Raw genomic sequence first — 15,261 nt, forward strand, 5'->3', positions numbered from 1 at the left:
CATCTCCTGCGCTTGCACGGGAAGGTGCCAGGTGAAGGGGAAGGGGTGCTGGGGGTGATAGAGGAGTGGACTAGGGTGTCTCGGAGGGAGCGGTCCCTACGGAATGCTGAAAGGGGAGGGGAGGGGAGGGGAAGATGTGTTTGGTGGTGGGATCACTTTGGAGGTGGCAGAAATGACGGAGGATGATCTGTTGAATGTGGAGGCTGGTGGGGTGAAAGGTGAGGACAAGAGGAACCCTATCGTGGTTCTGGGAGGGAGGGGCAGGGGTGAGGGCAGAAGTGCGGGAGATAGAACGGACACGGTCGAGGGCCGTGTCAACCACGGTAGAGGGGAATCCTCGGTTGAGGAAAAAGGAAGACACGTCGGAGCAGATGCTTAAGGAATTCTGTATACACTGGTTTTGTCTCTAGTTCTTCTCTCCTTCCCCCTGCTCTTAAAGACAGAGGCTCATTTTGAGGAATGGTTCTACAGATATCAGCTGCTCTCTGGTTTCTCATCGAAGTGGCCATGAGAGAGCTATAAATTAATTGTCAGCTGCTTATTTGACAAGCAGAACTCTAACCTCTCAACAGATGCACACACAAGCCCAGAGTCGGGGTTGATGCTTAAAAATTAATATACCAAGATTGGCAGATACAGGGGCTTCTTTGGCTTTTCCAGTGCTTAGAGAAATCATTTAAGGAAGTATTTATACTGTCAGTTTAGCATGTTGTTCAACAGTTTTCATTGGACAGGAATGAAAAAATGGCAGTTATTATTCTGGAGTCAGGTTCAGACTTATTTCCAGAGTCCAGTGGTGAGAACCTCTTGACCCCCATCAGGGCAAGGTCACATCATATCACCTCAGTGCCAAGAAGAGTTTAAAAAAGCTCAGAGCATATTACAAATTGAAGTTTATTTAAATGATTGTGACATTCAAAATGTAATGGCCAGGAATGGATAATGGTAGCAAAAGCATATCCACAACATCAATCTCTTTGTGCTGCGTGAATTATCAAATGAAGCAGGGTCTCAGGAAGGTTTTGTTTTCAGACCCAAAGAAATATAGTTTTCTTAAAGCTCAGGTTGCTTATTAATTATATGGTCAGAATGAAGATGCTCCAGACTGGTGGTGAATTGAGAAATTAGTTGTTGTCGGATGTACCTTGCTGCCCTCCTGCAACCAGCAATCTAATCAATCAAGTATTTAAAATAGCTCGCAGTGGATACCATTAACAGTGGCGAGTTTAAAGACTGAAGGGAAGTTTGTGTTTGAGGAAATTGATTAATGACAGTGTAGGAAAAATTTGAACTTTTATATTTAACAGGGAAATATGGTAAATGATTAATTTGCAGGGGTACAGCGAGATGGATAATTACATAGAACATACAGCACAAACAAGCCATTTGGCCCAACTAGTCTGTGCTGGCGTTTATACTCCACAAGTTTTCCCCCCCCCCCACCTTTTATCTACCTCATCTCAGTACAGCAGTACGGAGCATAGATTTTAGCTCCAATAGATGGCTGCACACTTTCCAAAGAATAAGGAAGACCTTTGAAATAGTAATCTTAAAATTTAATGTTGTCCCTCCCCCAAATTGGAAGGTGGGAGCAGAGAGGCAAAATAAAACGGTAAGTTCATTATTAACTTAGAAATTGGTTAGCCTAGGGAGGTAAAAATTCCTGAACTACCAGCAGCCTATAGGAAGAGTCACGGTAGTAAATACACAGTAATATAATTTGAAGTGTCAAAGGGCCCACCAAAACAGCCTTCTCCCTCACTTTAATTGTGTCCAGTAGCTAGCAAAAGATGGTAGAGCTTTCGTGTTTGACAGCAGACCAATGTTTTAATATGGGGGAATTCAGGAACTCAAGAGTAGTTTGTTAAGGATAAGTTTTCTCCATAAAAAGAACGTACATTTAAAGTACATTAGCTATTCAATACAACAGCTAACTTTTTTTTGTATCAACTTGTGTCTTTGGAAACTTACCATTCAACACCTTTAAAAATATTCTGTGTAATATAGACCACTAAGTAAACTCAACAAGATTCAAAAACATAACAGAAAACATTCACAATAATCAAGAGACACATACATAGGAAAAACAAATTACCTTCCTACGCCAGGTGACTGAGCCTGCGCACTGTTATATGAATTCTAGAAAATAAAATTATTTAATATCACAGCAAGGAAATGTCTAGAGTAATAGCAGCCAAATAAAACAAACTGGTTCAAAAAGCTCCATAATGATTTACCTTGAGGTGTTCAGTCAATGTTTTGGAGTATTTTAGTGCACTGTCTTTCTTCAGTTTAAACAACCTCATGTACAAAAGTGACTGACATCGGAGACTAGAAAACAGTAACATTAATTTTAATTTCATTGTTAACTGGAGGAACTACTTTTGCATATGCTTCTTCTACTCTGATCAGTCATAGCTGAAAACTGAATATTCAAGTACTGCATCAACCAATTCAAAATATTAAAAAACTATGAAGGATTATCAAACAATATCTTAAAAATGTTAAGTATTTATCTGCATATCTAGCTTCCCCTTAAATGTATCTATGCTAGTTGCCTCAACTACTCTTTGTGGTAGTGTGTTCCACATTCTTACTATTCTTTGGGTAAAGAAGTTTCTCCTGAATTCCCTATTGGATTTACCTTATATTCTGGCCCCTAGTTTTGGTCTCTGCCACAAGCGGAAACATCTTCTCCATGTCTATCCTATCAAACCCTTTCATAATCCTAAAGACCTCCATCAGGTCACCCCTCAGTCTTCTCTTTTCTAGAGAAAAGAGTCCCAGCCTGTTCAGCCTTTCCTGATAAGTTGGTATGCTCTCAGTTCTGGTATCATCCTTGTGAATCTTTTTTGCAGCTTCAATTGAGGTCATCTTGTGGGAAACTTCAGGCATCAACCCACATCCTGCAACTGTCACATCAGGTTGGAAGTCCAACATGATCTCCCAATCTCTTACCATCAATAATGTTTGATGTTATCCAGCTTCAGTGAAAACCGGAGATAGCATTAGAAGGCACAAAACCAAATGAACCATTATTAACTTCACATGATGGGAAAGAATTATAAAACTGAAATGGGTAGGCATATATTTAAAAAATACAAGCTCAGTTATTACAAACCACCCATTTAAAACAACTTTTCTGCTGGTTGCGGCATCAGGTTAATTAATGTTCAGGAGCATTCAATTTGATTAGGACCCTGACAAAAATGTCTGCTAGTTCTCAAGAATGTGATAAGGTCCAGACTGTACATTAAGTAGAACACTGTGCTTGGCGAAACCTACCACAAGACTGCCAGCTTTTTATCTGCTGCTGTAGCATCAGGTGCCATATGATTCTTTAATTTCATAGTGTATCTAGAAAGAAAAAGACAAATTTTGAAACAGCAATGAAGTAGAGTACACCTTTTATTAAAGACTACTTAGTCATATACAATTAGAAAAAGTAAAAAAAAAATGTAGTATTCTTATGTCTCTAGCTTTTACTTACTTGATAAGTTCTACTGTCTCAGCATACATGGGGAAAGGAGATTTGGCTTCTTGAGAATTTCGTTCCAAAGCATTACCACACTCGATGAAAGACACAACAGCATCAAGGTAATACACTGCTTTTTCAAATCTGTCTGACTACAATGACAAAACAGGAAGGGGTCAGTACACAGACCCAAGGAATAACTCAAAATAAGGATGTAAAAAACTTATTCAAGATTTTATAAATAGGAGCATAGAGTACAAAAGCGAAGAGCTAATGCTAAACCTATATAAAATATTGGTTAGAGCAGCAAGAATATTGTGCCTAGTTTTCAGTACCCTACATTAGGAAGGAAGACGAAGCCATGGAAAAGTTGGAGTGGAGCTTCACTGAGATGTATCAGTGATGAAAGGCTTTAGTTATGAGGAGAAACTAGTAAAACTGGGGCTCTTTGCATTAGAACAGCAAAGATAAAGAGATATCAATGAAATGTTCAAAACTATGAAGGATTTTGAGAAGGTGCAGGGGGAAAATCTATTCACACTGGAAGAGTAACTAAACAATATAAATTTAAGGTATACATCAAAAGGGAATGCCCTACCAGAAACAGTGATGGAAGCAGCATCTATAATAGCTTTCAAAAGGGAAGTGGATAAATATTTGAAGAAGAAAAATTTCAAAGTCCATAAGGAAATAAGTCAAGAGGAATGGGATTATACGGATAACTCTGAGCCAGGAGGCCCCATTCCGTGCTGTATGATTCTGTAAGACCAACAGAATGTACTCCATAAAAGGAAACAGCTCAGATACTTCTAACTAGTACTTAGAGGAAACAAAGGAAAACATAGCTGTTTCTGCCCCAAATAAACGAAGCACTTAAGACACTATAACCGGCAACTTTGAAATTGATGTAATGCAAATAGGTAACGTTTATTTCTTTTTGGCCAATATAAGCGACTGCCCTTATTAAACCTGGACGTTTTACGTGCTGGAGACTGTACAAGATATTCTCCAATCACTTGTTTTTAATGATCTCCATGCTAAATAGTTAACCTATTGCCAAATATCACCAGACAACAGAATATTTTTGTAATTCTACCATGTGTAAAATATGCCTTCCCAGAATGAATGTTGAACAATTAAATGACCTTGTGATAAACAGCAAATGTGGCCATTTATAGTAATTTGTAGAGATTCAATTACAAGCTCAGTATTCCAGCCAAACAAGATACTTGTTTATCAGCATTCAACTGCTTGACTATACCCATTATTCCAATCATACGTAAAAGGGGCTGCTTTACTACCATTCCAATTCTGACCAAAAGGTTTTTTTTTTAAATATAGTGGTGGAGGGGAATACTGTAAACAGAAGAACAAACCTACCAATTACATCTGAAATTATGTCTACGTATGAAGGGTTATCCTTAATGACAAAACATTCCCATGGGCGAGTTGAGTTGATACCGTGAGCAAAATGTGAAGTCGTGACTGCAGTTCAGGAGTGGAAATATAGCCTTCTGTACAATATGCTACCTCACATCTAATTTTCTTACTAGCAGCTTTAACACCCTTACTAGGTGAAATAAATTGCCATTCACTATTGCAATAAAGCTTTATAAATTAGATTTTCCTGATGCCAGCCCTAAAGCGAGAGTCACAAACTTGGCCCCAAATTACATTTACCTCTGACATGCTATAGAGCACCAATACCAAACGCGCAACTATCAAATCAAATCAACTTTTGTCATTGTTAGTGCACAAGTGCAGTACAACGAAATGTAGGCTTGCGGCTCCCGAGAGTGTACAATTTGGATTAGGACACTTAAAACATTTCAACATACATTTGTACATATATATTAGCATAAACTATGTTCCGTTGAACAAAAAAAAATTACATCCAAAGGAACTAGCTTTAATATTCTTTTTAAAAAAGGCACTATACAGTACTATAAATACTTAAATCACTGCCAGTTATGAAAAAGTCAGTCATGTGGATCCAACACAAGTTGTTATGCAACCCATGCTACCTAGTTTAATTTTCTAAATATACTGCAACCTCTTAAACCCCACCCATTCCAAAGATAATTTTTACCCAATTCTGAGCACATTTTAATCATCTTTAATATCCTTTTCACCACCGGACTAAACTATCTGAAGTCACAAACTTCAAGTATTAGTTTGGACATTAATTAAAATTGAACCAAGTTATACAATTACTATATTTTGGAATCAGTTATGCACAAAGACAGAGATAAAATTACATACGCTATTTTTTGTGAGAATACAAATTCTCTCATTGCTCAATCTTTAGGAACAGCATGACTAGTAGGAAACTCAACTCTCAGGCAATGACTTTTAAGTCTATCCAACTCAGCATTTGGGCTCCAAAACTGTAACAAGTAATATGGTAGTTGTTTCATCTTTAACTAAAGAGACTAAAATATCACTGGAAGACAACTAATTTACTTGAATCTGCTCTCCAGATGTGGTTTTGTTACTGAACTAAAAAGGAGAAGCATCATTGTGAAGTACTCACCAGTGCATCTGCATTGTGCTTAAGCTTTTTTGCTTCCTGAAGGTAATGATCTGCTGAATGCAACCTAAAAGATTGAAAAGAGCAAAACTAATTTTTGATATTTAGTTCTCTCCACAGTTCAAAATTGCAAGATAGTACTATAGCATGTTTGCTTCACTAACCATAAGCCATGCTAAGAACACTCAAATCTTGCAAGTTTTATTCAACACATTTTTTGTTGTTGCTTAGAATTGATAGAATAAAATTTGGTTAAAATTCCATTTTGAAAACACTTACAAATTCAAATTACAGAAAATATTGAACAGTCTGAAGTCACAAACTTCAAGTATTAGTTTGGACATTAATTAAAATTGAACCAAGTTGTACAATTACTATATTTTGGAATCAGTTATGCACAAAGACAGAGATAAAATTACATAAGCTATTTTTTGTGAGAATACAAATTCTCTCATTCATTTTCATCCTTGTCCTTTCAGTTTTCCCTGGCCTTGCACCCAGGGGAGGATGTCGACAGGGGTCTGTCAAATTTGCTTTGTGCTGGCTGCAAGGAGGTGCTTGACAGCAACTCAGTAACAGCTCGTTTCATAGATCAAGAAAATTGATTATTCACTTTGCAAAACACTCAGCCAATCAGTAGTTTTGTTGGTTATCACAATTCTTCAAAATGAAGAAAAGATAAGTTGGGCCAATTGCATCAATTTTTTTCACCAACGCTTGCTTGGTAATACTGAAAGCTAAGCTCCACAACTATTACTGATATTTGATCCTTGCATAATAATCAACATTGCCTGGCAAAGTTAGTGCGATGGAACCACACCACTCGGCCCATTGAATCTGTGCCGACCTTTTCATAAAACAATCAAAAACTAATCCCGTTGTCCTGTTCCACAAAGCCTGAATCTTCCTCTTCAATATTTATCTACCTTTCTTGTAAAAAATACAATAGTGTCTGCTTGAACTATTGCTATTTACGGTGGGAATTTATCAGTATTGGCGGAATGCAGTAAATGGGGGATAAGTACATGCTGCACTGCGAAAGAGTCTCAATCCTGGATCTGAGGAAGACAAATTGGAGTATTTTCTTCCTGGTAAGAAACTATGAGCTGTGGAGGAGCAAAGCGATTTAGGTGTCCATGTACCCAAATAATTAAAAGCTAGTGCACAGACACAAAAAGGCCTTTATCTCAAGGTGGGGGAAGTGATGCTTCAGTTGCACAGAGCCTTGGTCAGACCACAGCTCGAGTACTGCGTTCAGTTTTGGGCACCAAACCTCAGGAAAGATATACTGGCATCGGAAGGGGTACAGCGCAGATTCACCAGAATTATATCAGGCTTAAATTATGGGGACAGGCTGCATAAACATGGCTTGTATCCCCATGAGTTTAGAAGGTTGAGGAGTGATCTAATGCAGCTATTTAAAATGATTAAGGATTTGATCGGGTAGATGCAGATAATCTATTTCCTCTAATGGAGGAATCCATAAAAAGGGGTCATAATCTTATAATTAGAGCTAGGCCATTCAGGAGTGAAATCAGGAAGTACTTTTTCCCCACATAAAGGGTAGTGGAAATCTGGAACTCTCTCCAAAAAAGGATTATAATTTTTTGGACCGAGATCGACAGATTTTTGTTCCATAAGGGCATCACGTGATATGGATCAAAGGTACAGTGCATGCTGGGTCAATTGAAATCTTTAAGACTGAGATCAATAGATTTTTGTTAGGTAAAAGTATTAAGGGATATGGAGCAAAGGTGCGTAAATGGAGTTAAGGTACAGATCAGGCATGATCTAACTGAATGGTGGAACAGGCTCGAGGGGCTCAATGGCCTACTCCTGTTCTTATAACCCTACTGAATACACAGGATCAATTCCAATAAAATGGCGTGCATTTTAACATTTTAGCAACTCAACTTTTGGTAATTGCATTGAAAAGCAAAGATACTAAAATGAGACGTGGAGAACCCCAGTTCCATACAGATAAGAATAAAATATGATGAATGTCCGAGCATTTATGCTTCTCTATTTTCTGCAACTTTGTGAAATAAATGTTTCATGGTACAACAAATGAGTTGTAATGAGAGTTGTAATTAAGTCAAAATATGCAACCCATGAAAAACACAGTTCTAATGATATGCCATTGCTCAACTGCACAGCCAATTATCAAGTATATATAATGTACACAAAACCTATTGATTGTGGAATGCAGAATATGGGTTTAATAAAACCTGGTTGTTTTTATTTGAGGGTACACTCCTAATTTCCTCGCTTGACTTTATCAAGGATTTTTTTTAAATTGAGAAACCAAGATGAAGGACCTATAGTGCAAGCAACACTAAAGCTGAAAACATTAAAAGAGATGAGGTAAATCAGGAAATAATAATTAGGTAACACCAAACTTAGATTTTAAATGCTGGGAAAGTAGGAGTTAAAGTAGGAGATTGTGCAATGAGTCTAAATTATAAGAATAAACGTTGACACACTTCGTCGGTAAACCCATTGCTATAGATGGATAGAAAGAAAAAACTATTACAGGTAACAGTTCATTACACAGAACTGAATTACAATGCCAAACCTGAACTCTTACTGACTAAACTAGTATTTTAATTAATACGGATCATTTTTTTATTTATAAAGCTGGTCTTTTCGAATAGTGTTGCACATTATTTAAATTTCGATATGTGGATTATCAGAGAGATGACTATTGTACTTACCGGTCATCAAAGCTGAGTTTGGGCCTTCTTGACTTCAAACCATCGCCTGATGGTGTTGATGACTGTAAAGGGTTCAAGGAGCTAACTGGGTTTTTTTCTTGTGACTATGAACAAAACAAAATCAATTAAACGGTGTACTTCAATGTACATCACTACAACGGTCAGGTGCTCTGACCACAACATGGACACACATCAAGCCCCACCCAACAGCGGTCCTATCGAACAGCTGGACATATAGAATTTCAGCAGCAAATAATCTTTCTGCAACAATAATCAAGGTAAGCACTAAACCCTATTTTTATGCCCGTTACCCCACACAGCCTTTTTAAAAATCAGCTGTCACCCCAATTTATGATTCCACATCAGTTATTTGACAGACATCCATCATCAATGTGGTGGAAGGACATATGCAGGATAGCAATGTACTAGCCATTTTGATGATCTGGATGATCAAATCCAATGCCACGTGGCAGACTTGTCACTAACTGCTTAATCCAGACTCTCAGATAGGAGTTTTGCCAGAAACATGCTCTCTGTGATGCTGACTTGTCCTCCAGCCATTGAGCGACAGGCTTGTGTAGGTCTGAGTCCCTGCTCTTTGTGCTAGACATTCACCTCACAGCTTAGTCCTGGATATCACACATGGGCTGAAGGATACCCTTTTGCTAAATAACTAGAAGCTCCAAACCACGAAGGACCACTTTCAACCAATGTTTTATAATACAATAAGCTTCACCTGAAGCGTAATTTTACTATAATTGATGAGGAAGCACATTTTGCCTTTTTTCATGATAGATGCAATTCTTCAGAATCAAGTTAGAGAGGTATCCATCAGAATTCTCAGATACCTGATACAGCCAAGTTGGCATTGCAGCAGACACTGCACCTGCTCCACTGCAAAGTTTTGTTTGGTAATCAGTGTTTTGTTTAAAGAAATTAACATTTACACAAAATGCATATCAGGACAATTGCAATATATCTAATCTTTAAAAATGTCAATAATATTTCTGCTAACTGCAATTTTTGCTTTCCCAAAGGCTATGGATAAATGTGCTACCTGGTGTGCTACTGAGGATGTTATCCCTGTATAGTTAGCCTCAACTTTAAAAAAAAAATGCTCTCTGGATGCAACAAAGCCCATCCCTAGTTGTCATGAGGAGATGCTGGTGGACCTTCTCCTTGTATTACTGTATTCCCTGTAGTGATTGTGCTGCATAACAGTATTAGGTATGGAACTTCAGGATATTGAACTAGCAATAATGAAGGAATGCGGATATATTTCCAACTCAGGTGGTGTATGACTTTGAGGGAAACTTAGAGATGATGGTGTTCCCACAACATTGCTGCTCTTGTATTTCTTGCTAGAAGTTGCAGAGGAGAGCGTTGCTGTTGAAATAACCTTGGTTTGCTGCGGTGCATCCTGCAGTCACGTTCCACCAGTGGTAGAGGAGTTAACTCCCAAGTGCAGTGGCAGGGGCACTGATCCAGCAATCTGTTCTGGATGGTGCTGAGCTTCTGCAGTGTTGTTGTTGCACCCATGCAGGTGGGTATTCCATCACATTCCTGACTTAAGCCTTGTGGAAAGGCTTTGAGGGGTCAGGAGGTGAGCCACTTGACAGATTATCAGCCTCTGCTCTGCTTCTGTAGCCAGTGTTGAGATGGTTGGCCCAGTTCAGTTTGTGGTCATTGGTGGCCCTCAAGATGTTGATCGTGGAGGACTCGGCAATGGTGATGATTTAAGGTCAGGAAAAGATGGCTGGGCTTTCTAATGGATGATCATCACCTGGCAATTAAGTGGTGCAAATATTAGAGGTCCAAGTCAGTCATGGTTCTCATTCCTGAGTACTGATTCTTTGCTGGAATGTTTGCATGCCAGGTGAAAACATTGGGTTTGGTTGTGATAACTCACAGTTGAATGCCTGCCAATACCCACCCAAGGCTTGTATGAAAAATGGCCAGTTGGTCAAAGTAGAGTATGGCTGCTAACCATATTTCAGCATGATGTTGTACACGATTGAAGACAGAAAAGTAGATTATTTTACCTAAAGCTTTTAGAAGATTTTTTCCCTTTATATTTCTAATTTCCTGGAGCCTTAAGATATGGGCTCATATTCAAGATTTCTTACATATTGAGTTACCAAGCTCAGTTGTTGAGGGAATATGTGGTTAAAAAAAATTAAGTTGATAGCCAGTTATCCTCGCTTCCCATTATGCACCACTTTTCATAGAATAACATTGGCTCTTGAGGCATGTGTGTGAGCGTAGCACACGATGACTTGACTGTCAATACTTACCTCATTCACTATAAGATAAAGACTCTGCAACCCCCTTGAAACATGGAAATTCACATGAGGAAAATGATCAGACATTTGTGAACTGCATCATACCAACACAGCACCTTGGAGCAGTAATGTGATTTGTTACTTATAAATTTTGAAACTTATAAAATACAGCGACTCACTCTGTTCTCCTTAGGACGTGTGGATGTTTTTTCTTCTGTCTTTTTATGCTTGGAAGATGAAGAATTGCTTTTGCTGCTATTACTGCTACTACTGTTCTGCTTTGTGTTACTATTATTGCTCTTTGAGGTGGAGGTTTGATTGGCAGTTCTCCTGCGACTTTGATGTTTGTGCTCAGTCTTCGGTGTTTTTTGTGCAGCACTTGCAGATGGAGAAGATAGAGGCACCTTTTCCCTTTCAGCGGTTGGTTTTGAAGAGCTGTGAAAAGAGGAATGGAAACTCATTTTTTTTCTCAAAGAGAACTACAACATGTTCCCTACCTTGCAGTTCATAAAATGACATTGAATCGGTTTTACTCCTTCAAAAAAAACCATGCTAAATTGCAGGACCCCATCCCACCGACCGTGGAGTATTACAACTCTGGAGATCATCAACGGTTGATACCTGCCTGAGTCACAGTACTCCCAAGGGCTTCCCCCATCAGTTTCTCTACTCACCAGCATCTGCATTTTAATCAAGAGGTGCATTTTAAAGTGCCGTGTTCTGCCTCTATCTGCCCGCTTGACCATAAAGAAAGCCACCGGTGGTACAGTAAGCAGCTGATCTTGCAGTCAACACTGTTACGCTCACGGTCATTTACTTCAGAGTCTAATTTTAAACAGAGCCAGTGAGTGGAGTGACACGTTGATTGTACCATATAACTTCACGGTCAGGCCGGTGGTGAAAGACAGAGCAACAGCTTCTTAAAACATGTTACTGGTTAAAATTAAAAGTTGAAAAACTGATTGGCGCAACTTTCAGGGGCGTCAGAACTCAAGTTAGGTGGGCATTCCTCTCATGCAGTTTTTACATCGCTGGTATTGATGATTAGCCTGCTGCATTGGATTTCTGTCCAGATCATTTTAGTAGGGTGGGATCGTGATGTATATGACTCGAGTTTCCCACTGTGCAATATACTGTACATACAGGTCAACCCATGATAATTTCAAGTTAAGCAGTGCAAAAACTCCAGAATACTCGTAGATAAAATCTGCACGATCATGTCAGTGTGCTTCAATAGGAAATATTATCTGAACAATTTCCGTGAAACCACACTAACCAGGATGATGCAGATTTGTCCTTGGTGTGTGCCGAGTTCATCAATCTCATTTGTGACTGGAGTGGGACTGATACAATGCACCTCAACATCCAAGACAAGCAAGTGGAGGGGGTGGGGAAATGAAAAGGAAAAAACAGAAGGGGGGGGGCGCGGAGGGGAAGACTGGATACCCGCTTCGGATTGCTATCTCTAAACCCCACTGAAAATATAGGTGCAAGGCGGCGGAGTAAAAACAGGATCATAGTCTGCTAGGATGGCTCCTGTGATCAAACACAAGGTCTAGCCTCCCACAAAGAATAGTCAGTTGGGGGGAGGTAATAGAGGACTACGGCTGCCTCGGGAACTGTACATCACCATTAGTTGCTGCGTTCAGTTGGGGACAAATGAGAAAATTAGAAAGGAAATAAAACTTCAAAAAGATTTGTAATGAGAGGAAAAAGGTTAATTTATGAATTTATCTAAAATAAAAGCAATACTTCATCTATAGATAGGTTTTAAAAATGTTATTTGTTAAGTAATTTGATTGCTTAATTAGAGGAATATACTCACTCTTTACTGCTGGAGGGTTTGTGGTTAGAATTAGTCCTCTCTTCTGCTTTAGGCTTCTTGTTTTCACAACTCTCATTTTCCCCATCGTTCTGAATAAACATTCAAAATAATTGCTATCAAAATCTCTCATACTTCTATCAGTTGCAGCTTTGCACTGATTACAGTTATGAGTAACTCCACTAACAAAACACTCCAGTTGTGAAGTCATTTAGTACATCGTGGGCTGTAATTTCCGATAGAAGGCTTCCTGCATGCAGGAAGCCTTCTAACGGAAAAAAAAAAATCTGCAAACTTACCCGAGGGCTCCCGAGGTCCGGACACTTCCGCTCCTGGGCCTCTCCACAGTCGAAATGTGCAGGGCCCACGTATCCCAGGGGCGCATGCAGTTCACAAGCGTCCCTGGGATCACATGGGCCAGGCCAGCCCATAGGAGAAGGGAATCTCCCTTCATACTTTTGACAGATAGACCCGTCAAAAGTATGAATGGAGATCACCCCAAAAACACACTAAAACATTAAATAAATTAATTTAAAAATTCACGCTTTTAAAGTGAGTATAAATGACATTAAATTAAATATTTTAAACAAAAAAATTAAGTTTTTTACGGGGCTAAAAATAAACTTACCTTTTTAAAAGCATTTTTAAATTATAAATGAGTGAAATAAAAAAAATAAAAAATTCTCTCAACTCTTATGCTCCGCCTGCTTTTACCCAGATTTCGAAGTGTTTTCTGTGGGCGGAAGTTCTCCAGAAAGCAGAACTATCCGCCCGCAGAGGCTCTTCTCCAGGGCAGACGTCCAATCTGTCAAGAGCATTCTTGACAGATCGGAAATGCTGGTTTTCGGCGCATGCGCTTCGTATGCCTGAAACCGGCATTTCCGATGTCCCTACGGGTATGTACACAGCGCATACACACTCGTAGGCATTGGAAAATATGGGCCCATATATCTACTCAGATTCAACACCACTAATGGGACTGTGAAAATATAGGGAACAAGGAGAGATTTCACTTAATTCTGCTTTCAGTATTTTAACTTTAAACATTCTTAAATTCTAAATAGCTTTCATTTCAACAAATTGTTGCACAGCAAGTACTAGTTATAGTCAGCTGTACAAACCTATTCAGATAGGAGAGGTTGTTTAAATGAGACCCTGGAAGCAACATTGGCCCAGAAATTCAGGTCCCAACGCGTGAGTACGCACGGGGTACTCACGCGTGGACCCGATGGAAGTGCCGGTTTCTTGCATGCGCGAGAAACCGGCACTTCCGTTCCTCTGAACGAAGGGGTTCAGAGGTTGAATGCGTGTGCGCATTGAACTTATGTTTTTTTAAATTTTTTTTTTAATATATACAGGTTTTTCCGTGAGGGTAAGTCATTAGATTTTAGAAATGTAAAAACCAGGTGTAAGGCCTGCATTTTAAAAGGTAAGTGGTCAATTAATTAAAATTAAAACATTTTTTCCACAGGTTTATTATTTTTAAATACTTTAAAGGTAAGTTTATATTTAGCCCCTTTTTTTTATAAAATTATTTTGTTCAAAAATGTAAATTATTGTTTAAAATAGTTGTTTAATGTAATTTATAGTTTATTTAAAAAGTGAGATGATTTTTTAAAATTTATTTGAAGGTTTACTACTATTTTGGGGCCGGAGTATTTATAAGTTTAGACAGGTCTTCCTGTCAATCTTATGAATGGGCTTTTCCCATTGGCTGCCCATGGCTCACGTGATCCCAGGGGACGCATCGCACTAACTACGCCCCTGGGACACGCAAGCACAGCACGCCGGCAACTGGGCCAGGCCCCGGAGCGGAATTCCACAGGAGCCCAGAGCTCAACTGCCGGCGCGCAAGGTAAGTGCAGGTCGGGGGCTTGCACCCGCGGGAAGCCCCCGACCCGAATTTCTGGGCCATTGTGTTGCAACTCTAATAATTTCAAAAGGTAAGAGAAAAAGTGTCTGGGAGGAAGTTGCATGATTTAATCAAACAACAGATTTTGTTCGCAAGCAATTAGTTTTCAAGAAAGTTTAAAAGGAAAAGTATTGAAAAGGTTGATGACAGCAGCAGCAAATATATTTGCTGTGAAGGACTGCTTTAATATGACAACGGACCTTCAAAATTCAGTTAATTGATCATAACAGCAAGTTTCTTCTGCTCTCTCCACCCCAAAGTAGATTTGCCTAGCTTTCAACGATACGCTAAGGAACAGACAACTACAGATTCAAACAAACTAACTTTCAATATCAAAGAATACCAGCAAGGATGAGCTATAACATAACCGAGTAATATCATGGCACATAATAAATCAGTACAACATGTTTATGTTCCAGGCAATTTCTTAACATAAAACAAATCTCTTCTCAGTGTCAACTCTGCTTATAAACTGTTCGATATCCCAGCTATGAAAAGGTATTTGAAAAAGTAAACATCTAAAGCT

The 15,261-nt window shown here is 39.0% G+C and overlaps 1 protein-coding gene across 7 annotated transcripts in view; it reads right to left on the minus strand.

The window, feature by feature from the left end:
- Positions 1–15,261, minus strand: part of aff4 (AF4/FMR2 family, member 4) — a 118,565-nt gene that overhangs the window by 10,817 nt on the left and 92,487 nt on the right. For all 7 annotated transcript variants that reach the window (XM_085995759.1, XM_085995757.1, XM_085995761.1 and 4 more), the window contains 8 exons: positions 12,827–12,915; positions 11,181–11,436; positions 8,720–8,823; positions 6,009–6,072; positions 3,491–3,627; positions 3,286–3,357; positions 2,238–2,331; positions 2,096–2,139 (listed from right to left, as the gene is read on the minus strand). In XM_085995759.1, the coding sequence (XP_085851885.1) occupies positions 2,096–2,139; positions 2,238–2,331; positions 3,286–3,357; positions 3,491–3,627; positions 6,009–6,072; positions 8,720–8,823; positions 11,181–11,436; positions 12,827–12,915 (860 nt within the window). The remainder of the gene's footprint in view (positions 1–2,095; positions 2,140–2,237; positions 2,332–3,285; positions 3,358–3,490; positions 3,628–6,008; positions 6,073–8,719; positions 8,824–11,180; positions 11,437–12,826; positions 12,916–15,261) is intronic.

This window comes from Somniosus microcephalus, chromosome 8 (assembly GCF_052327205.1).
Source record: "Somniosus microcephalus isolate GS21.2 chromosome 8, FLI_Smic_1.0, whole genome shotgun sequence".
In the NCBI taxonomy this organism is placed as follows: Eukaryota; Metazoa; Chordata; class Chondrichthyes; order Squaliformes; family Somniosidae; genus Somniosus; species Somniosus microcephalus.